Source organism: Heterocephalus glaber, unplaced genomic scaffold (genome assembly GCF_053883595.1).
Source record: "Heterocephalus glaber isolate CG9 unplaced genomic scaffold, H.glaber_assembly_v1.0 deba00001446, whole genome shotgun sequence".
Taxonomy (NCBI): domain Eukaryota; kingdom Metazoa; phylum Chordata; class Mammalia; order Rodentia; family Bathyergidae; genus Heterocephalus; species Heterocephalus glaber.
The window spans coordinates 7,366,360-7,389,285 of NW_028258298.1; the positions used below are offsets into that span (position 1 = coordinate 7,366,360).

The 22,926-nt window shown below is 41.8% G+C and overlaps 1 protein-coding gene across 6 annotated transcripts in view; it reads left to right on the forward strand.

Moving 5' to 3' along the window:
* The window catches only part of Ets1 (ETS proto-oncogene 1, transcription factor), a 124,314-nt gene that overhangs the window by 52,189 nt on the left and 49,199 nt on the right, over positions 1–22,926 (forward strand). For 2 of the 6 annotated variants that reach the window (XM_004862605.3, XM_021242768.2), the window contains exon 1: positions 9,603–9,991. The exons of the other annotated variants lie outside the window; for them this stretch is intronic. In XM_004862605.3, coding sequence (XP_004862662.1) covers positions 9,910–9,991 — 82 coding nt within the window. In that variant the 5' untranslated portion in view covers positions 9,603–9,909. Of the gene's footprint in view, positions 1–9,602; positions 9,992–22,926 lie in introns of those variants that run through there. 6 annotated transcript variants of the gene reach the window in all.

Consider the following 22,926-nt stretch of genomic DNA (forward strand, 5'->3'; position numbering starts at 1 on the left):
TCATGTTGTGTGAAATCACTGGATGGGCATCAAAACTGCAACTGAAAGTGGAGAGAGCACAGTATTGGAAGGAGTCCTTTAGAGTGCATATATACATCGCTTAGCTGCTAATTTTAGTTCGGCTGTGAACATAAATGATTAGAACTTCCACAACTATATCTCACATCTCTACAATGGGAATCAATCTCCTTTCCCCAAAAAGACACTGTGTCAAGAATTTGTGTAATTTACTTGTTTAGACCTAAAATTGTATTTGTCATTATGTCATGATTTTAGAGGCACATACAAAGAGGGAACACCATGGCCTAATTCCATAAACTGTGTGCCATGGTTTGGATTAATATTCATGAAAAAAAGTTTTGGCTTACTAAATCTGAAGTCAAAGTTCTGCTTTTTAAAATTGAGAATAGCAAGTAAGAGGTATTAAGCGTTCACTCTGTATCAAGTACAGTGGAAAGCAGTTGACATATTCATTTTATATTCAGCTCAACTCTGTGAATGAGGCACTTTTATCACCTCTGTTCTAGAAATTGAGGCTGAGGCCAAAGGGCTGACAGCTGGTCAGTGAAGAAGCTCAAACCCAAACTCTTGTCTGCCTCTTGCCAAAGCTTGTGTCACTCACCACTTTACGTCATTGCCTCCCTGTTATTTTAGAGTTTAAATGTATTCTATATCAGTTTCTGTGTGGCAAGAAACTGGAGGTCTTTTTACAGGCTATTTGGAAGTAGGAACACTTACTTGGAGTTGCCTCTTTACTTCCATACCTCAGCTCCATTCAATTCAATTAAAAAACACACTCCTCAGAAGAAAACATTAACTCTGAGGAAAACAACAAAAACCAGAATGGGCATATGCCTGGATGCTGGGTCTTTCCTGGACCTGGAGTAGCAGTTGCTGGCCATCTGGGCTCTCTTAAGGCTGTGGAATTACCTGGAAGAAAAGTCTAATCTTTGTGATTTTAAAAATTTCTCAACATTATTTAGCATTTTTAATTCCTGGAAAGTGATCTCTCCTGGGAACCCGCCACAAGAAAGCTGTCTGCTGCTTGTTTTTCCCTCCCTCCCACAGTCAGCTGCCAGCTCCCCGCCCACCTGTGCCCTTCACCCTTCCAACAGGTCCCTGGTGGCCCTTTCCACCCAAGACCTTTCTGCCGTGAGGGCTTTCAAGATGGTTTTGCAATCTAGTGAGAACATATGTTTCTGATCAGTTGGATGAAATACACTTTCATGAAGAAGTAGCCTCTCTGGTCTCCACTTTTTTCATCCTCCATGTTACCTATCATTACCTATCATTTTGAGTCACAGGCTCTAAAATATGTCTCATAGGCCTGGCTGATTATGTGGTGCTTCCTTACATGTCACACATGTGAGATTTGCTTCTTTCCTTTTGACCAGCTCAAAAAAAAAAAAAAAAAAAGACTGTTATTGTTATTTTGTGGGAGCCAGTCCAGATAAATAAGACAGGAGACAAGTCTGTTCCACCAACACCATGTACGTCTGGCTCCATCATCACCCAGCAGATGCTTGATGCAGAATGAGCATAGCTGGTTTCCTGCAAATTACATGGACTTCACATCACTCTTTGACTGTGAAGAACAGAGAATCGAAGGTGAGCTGTAGTCCCTGGGAAGGAGAAAGTGACATATTCCTTCTTACAGTTGCTGTTCCTCTGTCAGCTTTACACAGGTGGCATATTTGGTGGTGCTTGGTCACTTTTAAATCTGAATAATTACACTGGACACACTAAAGTTTTTTTTTTTCTAAATTCATGCTCCCTACATATTTAATGAAACTCAGACTCTGCACACACTGTTTTAGAGGTGAACATACCAAAAAAGAAGTTTGAAGCTAGACAAGAATTTATTAAGTGCTATGCATTTTACTTCATGTGTTACTAGATTTAATATTGATAAAGGTAGAATTCATACAAATTCATTGTGATACCATTATGTAGCTCGGCGAAGGGTGCTTAAAGTAAGATAAGTAAGATGCTTATGGGCAACTACAACAATGCACTCAAAGAATGCTGAATTTACCAGTTAGATGTTTTCAGTGTGGCACATTTAATTTTTTTCTTATATAGAGACATTTCTGGAAAAAGTAATATAAAATATTGTGTGCTTATTATCCCCACCAATCTCAGAATCATGGGGGACCCTAACAAGCCCATTGCTTCCTTGGTCTCTATAGTTTAAGGTCAGCTGATATTTCTATTACAACATCATGATTTCCACTAGCAGATACAAATAACTGAGTTGGGGTACTAGTCCATCCTAGCAAGAGGCTTGTCCTTTTAACATGCCTCTACTGTCTGCTGGGGCCGTGTGTGTGTGTGTGTGTGTGTGTGTGTGTGTGTGTGTGTAGCCCCAGCTCAGTTGGTTCTCCAAGTCCTTTTTTTTCCCATTTTTCCTTTCACCCCAACCTCATCATTACCCATTTTTCCTCCCAACCCATCCCTTTTCTCCCTGTGGGGATCTCTGTATATCAAAAGGATATGTTTCAAGATACAATGCTTCTGGGACCTGACTGATTATGGTAAATTTGAGAAGGTGGAGGGGATATGTAACAGTCACTGGGCTCCCCATAAAGCATGCAACATTTGATTCTTTCTTGAAGAGATGGAAAGACTGAGTTGTGCATATATTTCCCTTACCTTACATACAATGTATATAGCAGTTATACATCTACCTTTATGGCAGCCAGTAAAATGAAAGACTCCATTCAACTCAACTTTCAGAGAGTCCTGAAGCCTGCTTCTGAGCAGCAGTTGGGGCCATAAGCAGCATGCTATATAAAATGTCCAGACTGATGATAAAACAACCTGTCTGCTGGTGGTCAACCAAATGCCATTTTTGTTTCTCGCAAACAACTACATATTCTCTATTCAGATGAAAAAAAAATCAAATAAACATTATGATCTTAGCAACATTCTCCTTTTAATGAATGGATGGGAGGGGGGATAAGCCGAATAAGCAGAATAAGACTTTATAAAGATCTTTTTGGTTAGGAAAGTCAGCTTTTAGCTGGATGTGGTGGCACATACCTGTAACACCAGCACTGTAGGAAGCTGAAGCAGGAGGATTGCAAGTTGAAGCCCCACTTGGGAAATTTGGTGATTTAGCAAGACCATGTCTCAAAATAAAAGGTAAAAAAAGGGCTGAGGCTGTAGCTCAGTGCAAATGCTCTGCATTCAGCCCCTCTTACCTTACACACACACACACACACACACACACACACACACACACACACAATGAGCGCTTTAAACTTTGGGCAAATTAGAGTTTCACTTTAAACAAAACAAAACAAAATTGATAGAGTTTGATTTTCCTGTAAAGATCCACATTAGCCAGCTAGCTGTTCATTAATTAACGTAAGTAACTGAGCCCTTACTGTCTGTAGCTCAACACCACAGAGTATAATAACTAACCGCTGAACCTCAGTTGCTGCCTTTAGGGAGTGGTAGGAGCCAGACAAGCATACTCCATCACATACTCAGGGTGTGCCTTCTTATGCTAAGCATAAGAAAGGCAACTTGTAGGGATAGAATTAAAACTCACAAGGGGGAAATTCTCTGCATAGGGCTGATGTGCATGTGGGGAAAAGCTCAGAGATACCCTCTATGGTCTGTCTAAACTTTTAGCTAGACCTCCTGAGGTCCCTTCACCTAGAGTCTGCCCTGGATCTTTGCAGCCCTTTCAGCATGAGGACCTCCTATTGAGCTGGGTTTTTGTTTTATTTTGTGTTGTTTTGTTGGTAGGTCCATGTCTGTCAGGCACCTAGGACAGTAAAGCTTACTTTGTGAAGATACTGGTTACATCATAAGTTTTAATTTCGTCTTGAAATTTTGGCAATTTAAGTTCCAGAAAAACAATGCTGTCGAATCCCTGTACTCTACCTCCTCATCTGCCCTAATCACCACCCATGATGTATCTAGCCATTTGTTCTCAGGAGTCCATTCTACTGCTTCCTCCTTTTCCATCTTCCCTTTTCCTGTCAGGACTCTTTCTTCTTCTAGTGCTCTCTGCTTTTGCTGCTTAACTTCCAGCACCAAGAACAGGAAGGAGAAATGCACCACCCATCTCTGCTCCTTGATCTCTAGGGTGGTATGTGTTAGTCCTCTGAGGCAACTGACTTGGCCTTTTAAAATGAAAGTGAGGGGGAGGCCACAGAGGGAGGAAGGTTCCACAATGAAATTTTCTTAATGTGAGATTCAAACCACAACTGCAAAGAACATCTGTTTTGAAGTTTGGTGTTGTCTTTGTAACCTAAGAGAAAAGCAGGGTAAGATCAGAGGGAGACTGTAGCTTTCCACCAGGATGAAACCACCTGCAGCCTAGGGGGTGGCGTGGGAATCCAGTTCCCGTTGAGGGGTGGAACCTTTGGTCCACTTCTGCCATGTTGTTAAAGAACATTGTTCTCCTGCTAATGCCACCATCTCTCCACCTCCTCATGAGGCCAACTTAGGACAGCTTAAATTGGAATATGAGTTACATGATCTGCACAGGCTGGTGGGGTAGTCTGTGTTCTGCATTATTCAGGCCCAGGAGGGAGCAACAATTGCAGGAAACATGCTCAATCTACTTCAGAGAAGTAAACATGCCGTGGGTGTGGAGGAGGCCCCCAAACCCTTTAGGCTTGAGTGGCAGCTCCTCATCTCTTTCTGTCTGGGTCCTGTCTGATTTGCTGAAAGAAGAATACGTGATGTCTAAACTGATGGATTTTAAAATGTCGCTTGGTCTGTGGATTAGGCCAATCCATCCCACATTGTTGGGGCTGCAGATGCAGTTGAATGGTTCATAATTATAGTCTAAAGAAATTGCAGACAGCAATAGAGCCAACCCAAACCCTTTTTTTTTTTTTTCTTATAGTCCATGCCAAGCTGTCTCCCACAGGGAATAATAGTGTGGTTATCCTGAAGTGTACTTGTCCTATGACAACACATCTAGTGCACAAAATATTGTTGGATTTTGAGAAATTGAGCCAATCATCTGTCTGTGCCCATGAACAAGCGACCCTGCTTTGTGTTTCAAGGGAGTCTGGAATAGAGCAGGCTGAGTAGGCTGAACTCCTCTTGCCAAAGTGATCCCTGTCATTGCCAGTGGAAGCCATGGAGAGAACAGCAATCTGCTTTTAGTCCTGACATAGCTTTCGGCAGGAAGATGCATTCTCCTCCAAACTCATCCTTCTCCTCTGGTAGATAGGATGACTACACTTGGACATCACTAATGTGCTTCTGTCTCACTTGACTTGATCTAAAGTTTTGTCTCCAAAGAGGCACCATCAGTGTAATCTTCTTTCAGAGTCTGAAGTACAGCATTTCTGTAATTATTAAGACAAATATGTTTTCTTTTCCAATTAGGTAGTACTGGGAATTGCAAGTGAAGCTAAAGTTGGAGAGTTGCCATTTCAAGGTCAGAGGAAGGGGCTTATACAGATTTTTAAATTAAAGATGATACTGTCCTGATCTTTCCCTGGTGAGGTGTTCCAAGCTATTCTGCAGAGATGGCCAGAGAGAAACATCTAACATGGTTTCGTGTGTATTCTACCTTGTCCTGGATCTTAAAGACAGAAATAATGATATGATATTAACTGAACACTTTTTTTAACATAGACATCATGCTAAGTGCTTTGCATGTATCACCTCATTTAATCCTCCGAATTGCCGTAAAAGGCAGGTGCTACTGTTTTTTCTACTTCACACATGGAGGAAAGAAGTTTCAGGGTTGTTTAAGTGACTCCCCCATGATAATTCAGCAGATTAGTTGGTAGAGGTAGAATTGGAACCTGCATTTTATCCCATCACCTAAACTACTCACTAAGGTCTCTGTTTTATTAGCATTTTCCAGGGAAATAGGCCACTAAATCTTCCCCTGCCTCTTCCCTTTCCCCCTCCTAACTGCACCTCTCTTATCACTCATTGTTTATTGTACATTCTCAACAATAGCTAATGAGTCTGTATAACATGCCAGGGGTAGCCTGGGTGACTTTATTCCCTGAAGCAGAGATGAGGTTGTGACACAGAAAGGTTAAGTGACATTGGTGAGGTCACAGAGTCAACCTGCAGTCAGCAACTACCTTCTGATTCTGGGTTCTTGAACTGACCCTAAGGCCTTTTGGAATCTAATTGTAATTAAGAACATTATTTTAATTTTCCTTCCTATCTTGGATTTTCCTTTTTATTACTGTTCCATTATGGTAGATATTGAAGCCTTGGGCATTTTTCATCTGCAGTGTGCGTTTTAATGACTGAAAAACCACTCGCTTAGAGTTAAGCTTTCCAAGTCTCTTTCTGAGTGTGACAGGGACTGTTGCACTTTCTCAAACAAAACTGAGACCACAAATGAAGCTCAGACAAGTTGTTAATTGCGAGCCTGAAAGCTTTTTTTTTTTTTTAAATCTTACATTTATACCAGTAAATCAACATCTGTGAGTCATAAACTTGCTGTGCATTGACCGTTAGCAGTCTGGATGTTTTTGTACCTACCTTAGGTAAAGCATACCTCATATTTTAGCTCAAAACTCAGAGTCTTTTGTTCTGTTGAAGTCCATGATTCAGCAATAGACAACATTCTAGCACACTTCTGGAGTGGAAGCTTGTGTCTTCCATGACTGTTTGAAATGAATATTTAAAAAAAAATTTTATTGAGGTTGGTGTGAAATTGAGGGAGGAGTACAAATAAAGGGAACAGTTTATGGCTTTTACCTACTGCATGTGTTGAGGGAATTCCTGTATAAAGGGAAGTTCATGTCCACTGCCATACTCTTGTCCACCAATTCCTGCAGACTTTCTGTGACCTTTTCTTAGTTTAAGAAGTTTTAGCACTTGGTTGGATGTGATTAGCTAAAGTCCAAGGAATATTTAAAATAGAAATGTTTCCTTCTCAATGCAGGAGGAAAAGCCTACTGTATTATAAGCAAGAGTAAAGAAACTCTTGACTTTTTTCCCCCCTGAGTTCCTTAGAATCATCAGACACACTGGTGAAATAACATGCTTAAGTAGATGGAATGCAAGGCTTGGCTGTTTCTGTTTTGTTTGTAGGAAAACTATGGCACATGTGAATTTGAGCAGGTATGAGTACTGGGGATGGAGGTTCTGCTCTACCACAAGGGAAAAAGTGCAGATCTAAGTGCAGTCTTGCTGACATCTTTTAGTTCATCTTTACAAGCCATAGCACATCAAACTCAGCCTATAAATTAGGAAGAATCAATGGCAAAGTAGAAGCCCAGAGTGACCAGAAAGCTGATAGTTCCTCATTCAACACATAGTGATTGAGTATCTGTTATGTCTTAGACACTGTCCTAGGTTTTTTTTTTTGATATTAGATAGAAATGTCATTTAAAGTTCATAAGAACATGCAGAAAGATCTACTTGTGCCCTAGAGAATAAAAGTGTCATTTATCAAAACTGATAAATCAAGGATGACATAGGGCTGGATTGGACTATACATGTCCTAAATATGTAAAAATATTTTAGCACGACCTTATTAGTATTCCATATCCTAAGGGAAGTTTCAGCCAGATTCAAGGTTAAATACATAACCTGATAATATAAATATTCGGTCAGAAGTAACATTCCTAGAAGTCTGTGGTGGCTTCTGGCTATCTCTCCAACACTCCTACTCTACTCAACCCATTCCCAGATTTGGACATTTAGATATTTTGAGATTCTGTGCTTCAGGACTGGATTAGAAACAGGGCCGATTGACTAGTTGATTTGTCATTGCTGAAGAATTAGAAGAAGCAAATTCCCTCATTGCTAGAGTGGAAAATGTTTACTTTTGAATCACGGGGAGCTTTTTAGTGCTTCACTTTGGTGAATGTCAGCAGCCGTGTTTAGGCTAGCTTGAGAGGAAAGTGGAGGAGCAGACTGGGGAACAAAAGAGTTATTTTGAGGAAAACGCATTTGCAAATAGAGGAATGCTCACACTTGAATTAAAACAATACTAGCTTTTTTTTAAGGCAACATCAACCAAATTCCCCAAAGCAACTCTTGGTTTGTTCAGTGGTACTGATGTCATTATAGTGAGTAAGGCAGGACTTGGTTCAAGATCCCTTTCTTTGCTGCCCATTTGGGTGTGTGAATGTACAATCCATTCATCAGCTGTTTCCCTAAGCTTTTCCCAGGCTCAGAAGTATCTGTTCTTGTCATCTGGAGGCCAGCATTGTTTTCTCATACCTTCTGGAAACACAGCTGGATTGCAACAGTCTTTGTTCTTTCAAAAATTAGGATGATCACATACAAATATTTCCCTCTGGTCAATGAAGAAAGGGTATAATCTAGAGGCTGGACCAGGAGTTAAGGGATTTATTTTGTATTCCTGGCTCCTTCCCTGATTTGCTATGGGAAACCTTCAAGTTACTAATGTTCTAAAAAAAACCAAAAAACAAAAAACCAAAATGGCTTAGATGAAGGTAAGCAGGTGTGTTAAAATTTACCAGAATCAGAGGTTACCTTTAAAGGCAAGTGGTGGGAGTTCAACATATGCTTAGAAATCAGGAAACAGTATGAAAAGTAGCTTTATCTGAGGTTGTTGAGGAAGATTTATGTTGACTTTTAGTTAATCAAAGGTAGATTGCAGCGCCTGGCTGCAGCTATGTATATACTTGCATGATTTGTTAATTAGGATCAACTATCTGCATTTGTAAGAGCCAATGCATGAGTGGCAGATCTGGAATTATTGGAGTTCATATTGAGTTTCCAAACATAAGGGAGGTGTGCATTCTGATCCCGTCTTGCCTGCCAGTGATGTACTCCAGAAATTCAAACCAGAGCCTCAAGATCATCACTCTTTTTAGTAGTAGGGGTGGCGAGTGGGCTGTCGGTTTTATCTAATAGAGTCTGGGAAAGGAAAGACAAAGAGGAACGGAATAATTAGAAAGAAACGATAGCTTTTACTTCCATCCACCCACTGGTATGGTAACACTGGAAGCTTATGGACCCCATGATTGGACTCCAGGGTGGCACCCCCTCCCCTAGTTGGACTCCTCCGCTAATACAGGTGGAGGTGAGTCCGTGTTTTGGGGTCTCCACTAGGCTGCCTTAGGCTTGGTTCTGATTAAGCTTGGAGAAGCCAGATTTCTATCCAACAATGCTGCTTCTTTCCTAACTATTCAGAGGGCCGGTTCTGAAACTCTAAGACACCTCTGAAAGCACGGCTGGAGTCCAATATCCAGGAAACCCTTGTTGGACACCAGCTGGCGGACTCCCTGCTCGTGCCCGCCCCGTGGTCCACATGCCTCACGTCCTGTGTGTCAGTCTTTGTGAATGAATGATGTACACGCACTGGGAAAACTATGCTACTACCAGGAGGGAGGCAGCAGCGGGTGACCAAGTCGTCAGGAATGCGTGGAGAATCGGGCGGACTTCCCCGAATCGGTGGAGGTAGCCCCTGAGCACGGCGCGGACACCCCGACTCCACGACCCGCTCTCTCTCCGCGGAGCTGCCCATCTCTCCCCAGCCCTTCCTTTCGCTTCCGGCTGCGGGCGGCGATTGGCGGTCGGCGCTCGGCCCCGCCCCTCACCGCCCCTCCCCTCCCCGCCCCTCACGCTCCCCTGTGGAGCGCGCCGGGCTGGCGGCCAGCCACGCCCCGAAGGGGAGGGGCGAGCGCGGCCCGGGAGCGAGCGAGCCAGCAGCGCCGGCGCGGGCGGAGAGGAGGGCGCGGGCGCGGCGCGGCCAGGCTGGACCCCGAGCGCGCTCCCTGCTCCGCCAAGTGCCAGCTTTCCGGGAGACAGTGCCCGGCGCGCACCGTCTAGGCGCGGGGCACGCTCAGCGGGAATTTGAGGGTTTTTTTAGGAAGGAGAGTCAGATTTTCGCCTCGTTCCCTTTCCCTTGTTAAAAATCCCCATTAAAGAGAAAAAAAAGTCACGGCAAACTTGCTCTCACCCTGTCTGTCCCCCACTCCCGGCACCATGAAGGCAGCCGTCGATCTCAAACCGACTCTCACCATCATCAAGACGGAAAAAGTCGATCTGGAGATTTTCCCCTCCCCGGGTGAGTGGCGACTCCTCGGCCCGCGCCCCGCCCGGCGGCGGGTCCCCTCTGCCGTTTCCCTCCCGCTGTCCCCTCGGGCTGTGGTCCTCCGGAGCGGGATGCTGCCGCCCCGGGAGAGGCGCAGCCGGAGGACTACTGGAGGCAGGACTCTTGGTGTAGGGGGTAGTATTTATTTTCACAGCTGCGTTTTTGTGAGTTGTGGGAAAAGCTTATAGAATGAATTTCCAGTGTCCCCATTCCTGCTTTTTTCCCTTTCTTTTCTGTTCCCAAAGAGCGAGAACCCCTCTGCCTTATTCCTTGTTACCCAGGGTTACAGACCTGTGACCCCCTGTCTCCCAGCGTTGGAGCTGGTGGGAGGGCCCTGGGCAAGAGCTGAAGGGGTGCCTAACAGGCTAGCCTTCAAGCACATTTTCAAATGTCTTGCCTTCCAGAGCGGCTCTGTCACATGTCCCTGTGCTTCTAGCTCTTCTTTTCTAGGTTGAGAGCAAGGAGGTGGGAGGAGAGCTGAAATTATGCTCTGAACTTTGGGAAAGTCCGCTTCTGTTCATGCAGTTTACTAACTGTCCCCTTGTTTCTATTCTGCTGCACATTTGTCCCGTAGTACCAGAGTGCCTACGAAGCAGAGCATCCCAGTGCAAGCTGAGACTTTGTGTCTTTGGCTCAGGGTGTTGACTGACTGATTTGTAAGGATTTGAAGAAGGGACAGATGGGACAGAAATTGCAATTTGTCACCACAAATTTTGGTGCTAAGTAGATGGAGTTGGACTCTGCAGGATTCCTGAACTACAGCCATTTGAGAGGGAATAGGGAACTGCCAACTAGCCTTAGGGATTAGTGATTCTGGAGGTGAAAGTAGATAGAGAGATAGAGGAGAAGGTGCTGCACTCTGGAAAATAATTAATTGTAGTAGCCTGCACCTCTTTGAATCTGATTATCAGTAAGTTTAGCTGCTGGCCTTTCTTTGCCTCTGTCATAATTAACTGCTTATCTTAACCCTTTCTTAATCTGCTTAAACTTTTAAACACAAAGCAAGCTGATGTTTCCTCATCCTGGGACCCCTCATGAGTGTTAATAAAGACATTAGGTCAAGTCGCCTCCCTGCGGGCCTTCTGACATTGTAGCCCAGGATTGTCCTGCACAAAGGAGGCCTGGCTTGTTTCTTGTTAACAGGACCATGATGGTTGGTCAGAGCAGTGCTGTCATCTGCTAGTGATGTGGGGACAGTCCAGGCACTTAGAGCTACAGTTGAAAAATGAAGTTGCCCTGATGGTTGTGTTTGGGGATTGAAGAAATCTTGAATAAGTTGTTTGTCATAATTGATTCAGACCATATATAGATTTAGAAGGATATTTCACAGCAAAGATACGCTCAACTACTACACCCTTTCCTTAAGAATGGCCTGTTTGTATGTGTTATGTGTGTTTATGGGGAAGAGACAGATTTTTGTCATCTGGGAAATATCATGTTGATATGTCAGTTCACATACCTACAATGGATCTTTCATGCTGCGAATGTACCAGAGCCCCTGGCAACACATGTTTTAGATCACAGTACACAGCTAAAGCATGTTTCTTTGTAATTTAATATTAAATATTAGAGATTTAAAGTATATGGTGCTGTATTTCAGTTATTTGTAAAAATACACCCTGTGCATCTAACTTTATTTAGCTTGCCCATGGGTGAGGTGGGTACAGTAAGGCTTCATGCCACAGTCAGTATGCGTTATCAAAGTGGTTTTACAATGTCTTTATTGTTCAAAAAAGGTTTCCAAGCCACTGGTCAGGATTAGTAAGTAACCGCCAATAAAATGTCAACTGGCCCATGGAACCAGGAGTCATCTGCCATCCATTGTAATGGGGTTTGATTTCTAACACTTGCTTGAGGGGAAAAAAGCAGAAGTTGAAAGGATGGGTAGAATTTATTAACTAATTTTTAGTTCATTTTTTTCTAGACTTTAGTTGCTTATAATATGTAAATATTATACCCATACCTCAGAGAGGAAAATAGAGACACCAAAAAGGTGAGTAACTTATGTAAAAATATCTCAAGAACCAGTGGCTCAAGCAAAACAGTTTCTAACTTCTGTGTGTATATTGCTGTGATATTGCAACTTACCTTTTAAAAGCTCAGCAGAGGAACTCCAAAGTGAGACCTAAGCTTGCAGGTGCAAAGATGAGCAAAATCCTAGCCAAGGTTGTCAGCTTTTGCTGGTGGAAGGACAAGACATCATGTGGAGGTTTGCCTTGCCCATCGGCCCATATAGGACATATGTTTAAAGTTTAACTGCTCATACTATGGCTTTGCATCCATGGCTGTGACTTCAGTATTTGTCAGAATGATTTTTTGTGTGTCTTAGTGTCTTACGTGTGGAGACAGCAAGTGTGGGATCTTATTTGGCTTCAGTGATTAAGTCAGAATTTCCTTTCTGCCCCCTTCCAAATTTATGAGCCAAAGAGAAGCAGTAGGGAGGTGAGTATTTAAATGGGAGTCAGAGACCTGAAATATTTGCCTGCTTTTGTGGTTAGGGTCTGACCAAGAACCTTTATTCATTTTTGTTCTATATTGAGACCTCACAGGATTTTGACAGCATTAAGTACATATTAATATGCACTTTGAAATAACCCTGGGACTGTTTCCCTAGTGTGTGGAAAGTAGGGTATAGTGTTTGAGCACACTGTTCTCAGATCTTAAATAGGCTAAAACCAAACAGCCATTGAGTTGTTCCTGGTTCTTTCTTGGTGCGGAGTCCACTGAAGGGGCTGAGTCGACCAAGGCTGGTGCCAAAGGAAACACATTTCCAAGCTGCTTAAGTTTCCTCTCCTTCCCCATTCCACTCCATTTTCATGGTGAGATGAGCCTAGTAGCATTGAACCCCTCATAGGGGTTCAATTCTGGATGTTTTCCATTTATAGGCCCTGACCCCCCTCCTACCCGAGTAGAGTGTGTCCACCCAGTGGGGCTATTTATTGTCCTTAGACATGAGAATAAACTTTAAACTTTGTCATTTTCCACATTGGACAGCCTTTGTATCTTCATCAGTGTAGACAAGAAACACAGGCAGAGTTGCCTGGTCCCAGATCCCTCCTTACCACATTCCATTAGTGACCATAGATCCCAGCGGTTCAGAGCATGGATTCTGGAGCCAGCCTGTCTGGGTGTGAATCCCAGCTTAAACGCTTAGTAGCTGTGTAACTTTGAACAAATTACTTTATCTCTGTGTGGCCTAGCTCCAGCATGTGCAAAAGGAATAGAATTATTTTTCTACATCATAGGGTTGACATGAGGATTAAAACTATGAGTATGTACAAAATCTGAACAAAGCAACTGATTTGTAATATATTCTGACAGTTAACTAGAAAAGAAGTCAACAAAACATATAACCTTTCCCCTTGTAGAATTTTCCAAGGCCTTTCAAATATTTGATAGGGGATATAATACGGTGGTTGTATTATATAGCTTTCCTGAGTCTGTTGTATATGAGGGAAAGAATAGTAAAGTTACAGGGGACTTTTTCACCTGCTTAGCTGAGAGTTCGGGCCAGTGGTGGAGGTCACTTTCCAAGTGTCTTGAGACCAACAATCACAGAGGTGGAGTTTGGTCAGTTACTTTGGATATATAGGTTGTCAGTGTTAAGCAGGAAATCCACGAAGTCTAAGGGCAAAGGGCACATTTGAAGGTTTGACGAAAAAGTAGAGTTTTTCCATTATGCAGAGTTGAGAAATGCATCATGTCCAGTTATTATGAAGTATCTCACATTTTATTTATTTATCTGGTTGGCAGAGCTTGCATTCCTGACATTTTTGGTTAGTTTGTGTTGCTTGTTTTATTTTTTCATGGTCTGTGTAACTTTTTTTTCCTTAAAGAGGCCTGACCACCCTGTAGGAACTTCACCTCCTCTAGGAGACAAAGCAGCCCGTGGCACCTTCCCAAAGCCCAGTTCTCACTGGGCTCTCATTAAAATCTGTGCAAAACTGAGAGCTGGTTAGTATATGTCAGGATTTTTCAGGAAAGAGAGTCTGTCTATCTCAAAGACTATGGAGGATAACTCTCCAGTGACTACAGCAGTGGTATAATTATGGATGTTTTTCGGATTTGCAGAATGAATAACCTGTGGCTATGGTGGCATCCCATGAGCTTGGGTTGAGGGTGGATTCCTGCCTTTCAAAACTATTGGGATATTTCTGAAACCTATTGAACTTGTGTTGTGTAGCAGGCATGTTCCCATAGAAGAGCAAATTATGCCTCATGCATACTCTGAGATGGGGGGATATTATGTATTTTCTCCACTTTTAGGACTGAGAAAATGATATTCTTAGAGGTGCATACTTTGGCTAAGGCCGCACTTCAGAAATTTACAAATTGATGAGCTATTATAGGCATTTGGTTCGTAGAGTAAAAATGCCCTGTGATTCTTAGGAACTCTGGAAGTTGAAACATGAGTCTTCTGGGAATGCAGTGCTGGGTTGTCCTTTGGGGGTCCAGGAGTACAGGGGCTTCCTGCCATCCTTGCAAGTCTCTCTGAGCTGAATCCGGTGTCCTCATTGTCACTTGAGTGCTCCAGACAACTTAGGGACAGGTACCACCAGGCTTAACTGTCTAGATGTGTTGCTTTAGGAAGAAGCTTAAAGGTTCCAACAACTCTGATCCCAGATGGTAAAGCAGAGAACTGGGGTTCCTGTGTTTTCAGTGTCTTCCAGAGGGTGATTATATTCACTTCCGTGGTCATTCCTTCCCTGAGCCTCCAGATTCTGCCAGTTACCTTCTTTGTGCCTAATGTGGCTCTATGTTGCATGGCTCACAATCTGGATGATGGAAGTTGCTGATGGACAAACTAGGGTATTTTCCTAAGGCAGCTGAAGTTAATTCTTCTGTTTGGAAAGAGGCTCATTTGCCTTCTATACAAAAAAAATTTTGCTCTTTCTGCCTGAAATTTTGTTTTTTATATGTTTGTGTCATGTATCAAGGCATATTGTTTGGAGTTATCATAGTGTAAGGAAGGAAGAACAGCCTGGGGTTCTGCCTGTAGACCTGCTGGCCATCGACAGTGTGTGGCCAATGGAGAAATAGATTCTTTAACTCCTTATGGCTAAGGTATTGGTTCGTTGTCATTGCACTGTGGGACATTTTCCAAAGCGCTTAGCATCCTTAAACCCAGCACAGTCCTTGTGTTTTTATTCCCAATTCTCCGCTCAGACAGAGTCTCTGATAGGATTGCCTCTGCGTTTGCAGTATTCTAGATCTGCCCTTTGCTTATAGCTGCTAAGCAGTTCTACATTCACAGTTAGGAATGCCCAGACTTTATCAGATCTGTCAATTTTACCTGTCATGTGTCTGTGACTACTTTTCCTAGTTGAGTTGAGGATACCTTTTTTCAAAGCTTCAGTGAATGTTTTTCAAATTGTATCAGTAGGTTATTTCTACTTGATTACTTTTCTGATTACTTTTCTTCCCTAGCTGTGCTTATCTGCATTATATTTTTCTTTAAATTGCATATTTTATAATCTCTACACAGAAATAAATTGGTAGATAGTGGAGATCATTGTAGGTCTGATTCAATTGGCAGAGAGCCATGCTTACAGATATACTCAAAATATTGCTGTACAAGTCATAAATATTTATTATTTGACCAACTCTGTCATATTTCCCAGGTTCTTCCCATTTGGTACTGATTAAGTTCAGGCTGCCACTTCTCAGTCCAAATGTGGCTTCTTTCTGCTCATATGAATTTTTTCACTTGTCTTTTTCTAGTAGCAGTTTTGTCTCTAAGTTGTAAAATATTGACCCAAACACAGCTTTTGACTCAAGTAACATTAGCAATTTTTAGGCTATTGGATTTCAGATATACAGATAGAAGGGTCATATAATTTACCATACAAACTAGAACACTTTTGAGAGTGGAAAGGAACACTATTGATAATCATACCAGAATGATAAGACATAAACTTGGACTCTCGCAGCTGATGAGGGTCACCCCGTAGACACTAAATTTGGACCATTATACTTTTTAGAATAGCTCATTTAGTTGCTAATTTTAGGAATAGACCATCCAAAGTAAGGACCAGATTAAGAATTTGAAGCAATTTAAGTTTAGTATGGTTTCCCCCAACCATGAGTTATATTTGTAAATTTGTTTCTGACGTGTAATATAATATTTCTCAGTGTCTGAGAAACAGCTCAAATTCAACCTCAAACAAGTTCACATCAAGCATTTGAAACTTCTTGGTAGCTTTGGGTAGCTGTGACAGCCATTAACTTTTGCTTTACAAGGTTCTGTGGAGGAGCTGTAAACTTTTTGCAGAATGTGTGTGTGCGCATGTGAGGGAGTGAGAACATGAACTTTTGAGATGGGGGAAGTGTCATCACTACATAAGGGGAGCCAATTAAAGTTTTTATTTTGCTTTGTTTTAATACTTCACCAAGATGAAACATTTTACTCTTGAGATAAAAGGGCACAAAAAATTTCCTTTTTTGTACGATTAAAATAAAAACAAGAGTAAACAGCAAGTCCTTAGTTCTTCAGGAGAGGAAGGGAATGTTGAGTTCAATTCAAAAATCCTTTTTGGCTAAAAGAAAAAAAAAGAGACAGAAAGAAAGAGGACAGGAAAAGAGTAAGATAGCATGAAAGAACTAATGAAAAATTAAAGAACAAAAGGAAGTGATTAAAAAGGAAAGAAAGAATTTAAGTGGTATTTCATAGACTTTTGGAAAAGTCCTCAGATGGACCAAGTGTGACACTTGACTAGAAGTTCTAATCTCAGGTGGCTCAGTGGCCAACCTTGGACCTATTGATTTTGTTCTTTGTTGGTGCCTTCATTTCTGAATACTGTTTCTGAATACTTTGATCCACTTATAGGTGTGCGGCTGGTTAGGGTAACTCAGATGACATCTTCCCTGTGTTCCAGGAGGTTTCATTGACTAACTGCACAAGGACTAGTGTTTGGGTGACACTGGACCAGTCTCAGGGTGACACTGGGCCAAGAGTCACACCTTCCTCTGGGTTCCCCAATGTGTAACAGCTTCCTTACTCCATAGACTCTTGCCACAATGTTTGACTTCATGAAAATATGTGTGGGTCAATGACTATTTGTATTTTCTGTACCGGTTGGGTTCTCTCCTTCCAACAGTTTTAAGGCTGGAATAGTTTCATGGGCCAGCTTCATGGAGAGTATAGGCATTTCTGAAGCATTTGAAGGAGGTGTCATAACAGGGAAAGCATTATTTTCAATATAGGAAATAGCATGAGAAGAATGCTACAAGTTTGGAATGAAAGATTTACATAAGCATGAAAAAACTTGATTGTAGAAAGGGAAAAGAGAGAAAGGTGAGGCCAGGACTGACGAGACAGCATACGGAATTTCAGGATGATTTTTGCCTTTGAAAGCAACAAGATTTTAAGAATAGAGCAGTGTTATTGGATGGGCTTATGAGAGAGGTTTTTTTTTTTTTTTTTTTTTGCATTACTTTCCCTCCCACTCATACTGTTAGTTGTTAAAACCTCTTTATCAGTTTATCAGAATAGGCGTTAAACCTCAGAGAACATGACAAAATCAACCAGGTACGTATTTTCAAGGTACAAATGGAAAATAACCTAGGTCAGGCAAGAATGTCTCTTAAACTTCAAACATATTTGCAGATACATGTTTTTTCTTTGTAAAATTATAATTATTAACTCATTCATTGTACTAATTAATGAATTTTTCTGCAACATTTCCATAGGTGCGTATAGTGGACACATGGTTCTTAAAGTCCTTAGGAACTCCCATTATGTACCAGGTACTACACCTGTTCCCAAGTAGTATTTCTGTGAAGTTACAATTCTGAGCTAGGGCAATTTCTGATTATCATTCACCTTCAAAATAAGAATGTATTGTTGAATGTGATTTTAAAATAGCTTCCCAAAAATTCATCATAAGGAATTTTCAGTGGAAAAATTTCCACATGACTGACTTTATACATGTAATATTTATACATTTTTCTTACATGATATTCTTTACCTAAAATTTAATTCTATACATTATGTATGTTATTTTATATCATCTAAATACTAATTAAATGCACAGAGTGCAATGTGGAATTGTGAGTAAGGGAGCTCTGTCAGCATTATACAAATAAACACTATGTGTAAAATAAATAGAGGGTCTACTCTGGGAACTCATCACTGACTAGAGAGTTGTGTAACTTCTGGCAAATTTCTGCCTTCAATTTTCTTATTAGTCAAATAGATTAAGTGGAGAGACAACCTGTAAGATTTCTCCTACTCTGAAATTGTATGACTTTAGGTAACTTTTAAAATAATCCAGAGCGTAAGCTATCATTCAAGAGGCTGATAAATCTCTAAATTCTCTTGATAACAAGAGAAAAGGGGGGATTTGGGGTGCTTCTGTGAAGTGCAACTTCCCTAGAATGAGCTATTAGGAAATGATGCAAGTTTTGTTTACTGCTGGAGAAACTGAGGCACAGTGTCTCAGGGCGACACTGGATTAAGAGTCACACCTTCCTCTAGGTCCTCCAATGTGTAACTGCTTCCTTTCTTCATGGACCCTTGTCACAGTGGCCATGGCAGGTGGCTCCGGTATCGAGTCTGAGCGGGAGGAAGGAGATGCAGGCTGGGGGACCAGTCCGGGCAGCAGCCAGCACAGCTGCATCCTCAGGGCAGAACAAGCAGCCTGAGTAATGACCTTGTTTCATCTCAGCCACCTCTTCTTGTTGCTCTGCTGTTGAGAAACAGTCCGCTCCTGCAGCAGGAATGTGTATGCTGTGAGCCACCCTGCGCCTCTTCCCGACAAGACCAGTGAGTCAAGGCCCCCACCGCTGTTTGCACAGAGGGAAGGGCCCAGGCCTGCATGCCAGGCTGTTCACAGAGTAGTGTCTGGACAGCAGCCAGCTGACCCTTTGCAGGCGCAGGCTGCCCAGTGGAGTCAAGGATAGACAAGATACCACCTGCCTCAGCTTCCTCAGCTACCCCGGAAGCTACAACTGTGTGTTGGGTGTGGTGAGCACAGGCCACCTTACTTTTCAAAGGCTGCTTCTGCGGTGGTGGAAGTGTTGCCTGTGCACAGCTGTTATCTGAAATCTCATTTTATTGATGTTTTTCTGCATTTTGAGCAAGATCTGTCATAGTTACCTTTTTTTTTTGAAAGCAAGGACATAAGTTGAGCATGGCAGTTTTGGGGAAAAAAAAGCAAGGAAAACTGCCATTGCTGATAGATGGTAGAGTTTGTGAGCTGGTCCTTGTCTAGCCTCTTCTCATTTCCACTCATTTGTACTGTTTTTCCTATGTTTTGTTTATTTTCTGTTAGCTTTTGGATACTAGCTTCATGCCAAGAACCTCATTATTTTACTTTAATCCCTTAATAGTGGAACATTGTTCCCATTTCACAAGTGAGCAAAAGAAGTTAAACAACTTGCCCAAGTCTCAGAACTGCTGGGTGAAGGAGTTTACATTTCAAGCCAGCTGTAGTCATCTCTACAATTCTGTCTGCTGTCTTCAGAATTCTTAGAATTATTTGGATGCTGTAGAATTTGAGGGAAATATTAGGGTCTGTGATATGTATTGTTTACCAGTGTATCTTAATGTGTGGTGATAGTCTGGTAGTCTCCTGCAGAGTGACATGTGAATTCACTGTGTTTGGGCCCAGAGTCATCCTTTGAATTACCAACATTCCACCAGTAAGGGAAGCGCACAGCAGGGATGCCAAATTTCTTTCCCAAGGTTACCTGGCAAAGTGGCAAACTGAGAACCCGAAGCTGGAATTTACCATACCTATTTTAAACATTTCTGATTTGAGGAATATCTAGTACCTTTCCTGTAGTAACATTAATGATAATAATGACCGTTAACATGAAATTTAAGTTCTAACAAGGCATGTCTTCTCTTTGCTGGATGAAGGTAGATTGCATCTAGATATTTTATACGTATTTAGGAGTTTCTCACAGTTGGCTAATTACCGAGCTTTACTGGTGGCACTGACCCTTATGACACAGAATCAGGAAATAGTGAACTTGGGTACCAGCCAAACTTTGTAGGAAGACAAGTTCACCCCTTCTCAGAAAGTAAAAAGAAATGTGAGTTATCCTTCAGGCTGCTGGACAAATACGTAGTTTCCTTTTAGGAAAAGTTGACTTTGGACTTTAAGAAAAAATGTTTTTCTTTTAATCAAAAGAGATTTGAAGAGAATTCCTATCCCATCTATTTTTCCCAGTATTGAACTATAAGGCACATTGCTTTTATCTTCTGTGCCTCAGTTTACCCCATTTAGCAAATAAGGTCCATTTTAACGAGTAGCAGAAACTTCAGATATCTGGAGGAGTACTTCAGATATCTGGAGGAGTGCTTCAGAAAAAAACCAAAACAAACCAGAAACCTTTGAATGTCATAGTCCATGTCAGAGAGGGAACTATGCCTAAAAGATTCTTAGATAAGTGATTCTTCCCCCTTATTACTTTCCATGTGGAACAGAGGTCATTTCTGTGGCACTGTCTTCTCCCCCAACCCCATCTATCTGTACATATGCGTGCAGAATTTAGCCAAGTTGGAATCAGATTATCTTCCTGACACAGAGCGAGGTTCTTAGGGTGAGCCCGCACTCCACCCCGGCCTTGCTGTGGTCATGCTGGGAGCAGAGCATTCCAGGGCCAGATGTCAGGCTGTTCGCCTAAGGACTGTTCTTGGTGTGTGGCTGTTTCCCTGGGAGTGGGTGGAAGTCCTAAGTAGCCAGCAGCCCTCCTTGGGTGCTTCTGGATTATTGGGTAAGGGGAGGTGGGCATGGGAAGTAGAGGGTGGTATAACCTGCTGTAGCAGAAATAGGGAGAAGAGTTTTAAGTTTGGCATTTTTAGTCTCAGCACTCACTTGATCCTTGCCCGGACAATTTTTGCGCTCATAAAGTAAATCCTAGTGTGGCCACAAAGTGTGTCTCTTCCTCAAACTGGGGTTCAGGATAGTGCCACCCCATATCTGACTAGTTCAGGGTCAGGCCTAAGGGGTCCTTTGTCCTGTCTTGCCTGGTTGAACATTTTCCATGCTGTTGATTAGTCATGTTCTTCTGTTCCCTGCTGTGAGACTCCGAATACCTGCATCTGTTTTTACTCTAAGCTACCAGATGATTGTCACGTCTTCTCTGCATTATCTTCTAATTCTTCTTGAAGGAGGTTGCTCCTAGTGAGTGAGCTGCCTTTCTTTGGGAGAAAGTGGGAGAGTTAATAGGTTCACATTTAGAAAATACTCTGGAGTCATTGGTGATGCAAGGAGTGTTATTAAATTAGTGGAAGATACGATACAGAGCGGTGATGCAAAATACATATCAGCTCCCCAAGGGTGAGTCATATGTGTGTGTACAGGAAATGCATCCTTGATTTCATGTAGACCAAGAGTTCATTCTTAGACCTTCCTTGCCTCCTAATGGAAATCAAATGTTCTTCAAAACTGCTGGTTGCTTGTTTTTCATCTCTATACATAGCTGTGTTGAGGTATGAAGAATAAGAAAAGTAGCTAATATTTATATAGTACCTACCACATATTAGACACTTTGCAAAGTACTTTGCAGAAGTAATCACATTTTTGTTAATAAGAAGTTGAATCTCAGAAAAGTTCAGAAAATTTTCCCAGCATCGTAGAGTTTCAAAGTCACAAATTTGGGCTGAGATCTTTGCTAATTACCAAGGCCTCATTACTTAGAACTTGTTTGGAGAGAAAACTTGCCAGCATTTGTGTAAAAGGCCTTGGTTCCTGGGACACTATGCTTTGTAATATGTAGGGTTCTCTTGTAGGGTTCTCTTCTAGGATTCTGAGTACTATCAGGGCTAGGAAGAAAAGATTCAGTTCATCATAAATATTTACCACAGGCCAGTACAGGAGAAGGCAAGGCAAAATCAAAAACATAATTCACATGCATGTTCAAATCCAAGATGGACAAACTAAAGGTGGCTAATAAACTCACTAAACTTGCATCCAGATTTGGTATTCTGGCCCCCACTTTCCAGATTGAAAAATCAAGGACTGAAGTGAGAGCTCTACCCATGCTTGAGAATTTTGCAGGGAGGGGACCTTCAGATACACAAGTCTAGGCCTTGAGGCCACTTGATGGAACAGGAATGTTTGTGGAAAAATAAACACACACATGGAATGAATCAACATTTACGTGGTGGACCTGGAGTTAACCTTTGTGTTAGTTGGAGATTTAAAAAAAATAAAATATCTCTGAATTTCTGAAGGCTTCTCTTGGGGGATCTTTGTGGCTTTGCTGTGCCCTCACCCATACTCTTGTAATGGATGAGCTGATGGAAGAACTTTAAATTCTTAGACCAGCTCCAGAGTCTCCAAAGGATTTTGGGTGCTGGTTGAAGTAGACAGCAAATGAGTTGTTTTATTTTTTTAAAAAGCAAATGAGTTGTTAATGAGATTGGGCCCTGGCTGCACTGCTGGGGATCCACAGGGTTCTCACCAGCGTATTCTTACTGGTGGGTGCAGGCCTTCACTGGTGCGCAGAGCTGAGCAAGTCTCCAGTTGCCCTCAACTGCCTTACTTTGCACGAAAATAATATTTTTAATGCTTTTACACTCAGCTAATTCCAAGGAAGTAATATTTTGAATTTCTAAAAGCTGGTGCAAGATACATACTAGAAACCACCTGCACGAGGTAGTCACAATATTTGTGACTTCTCTAAAATCCTGTTCCAACAGAGTCTAAATGCAATTCACATCCTTCAGTAATTGGTATTGGTTCTTACATTTATTTGTCATGCGGATTTTTTGTGCCGCAGTTTTTTTTTTAAACCATAAGCTTGTAATAGATAAATTCTTTTTCCATTTGGTAGGCAAGACCTTGAAGTCAAAGGTAAAGGACTTTTAGGTTTTTCCATAGTAAATAATCCTTTTGTTCCTGAATGACAGGAAGTCTTACTTTTATGTGGTTGTCTGTAATAATATTCCTCACTGA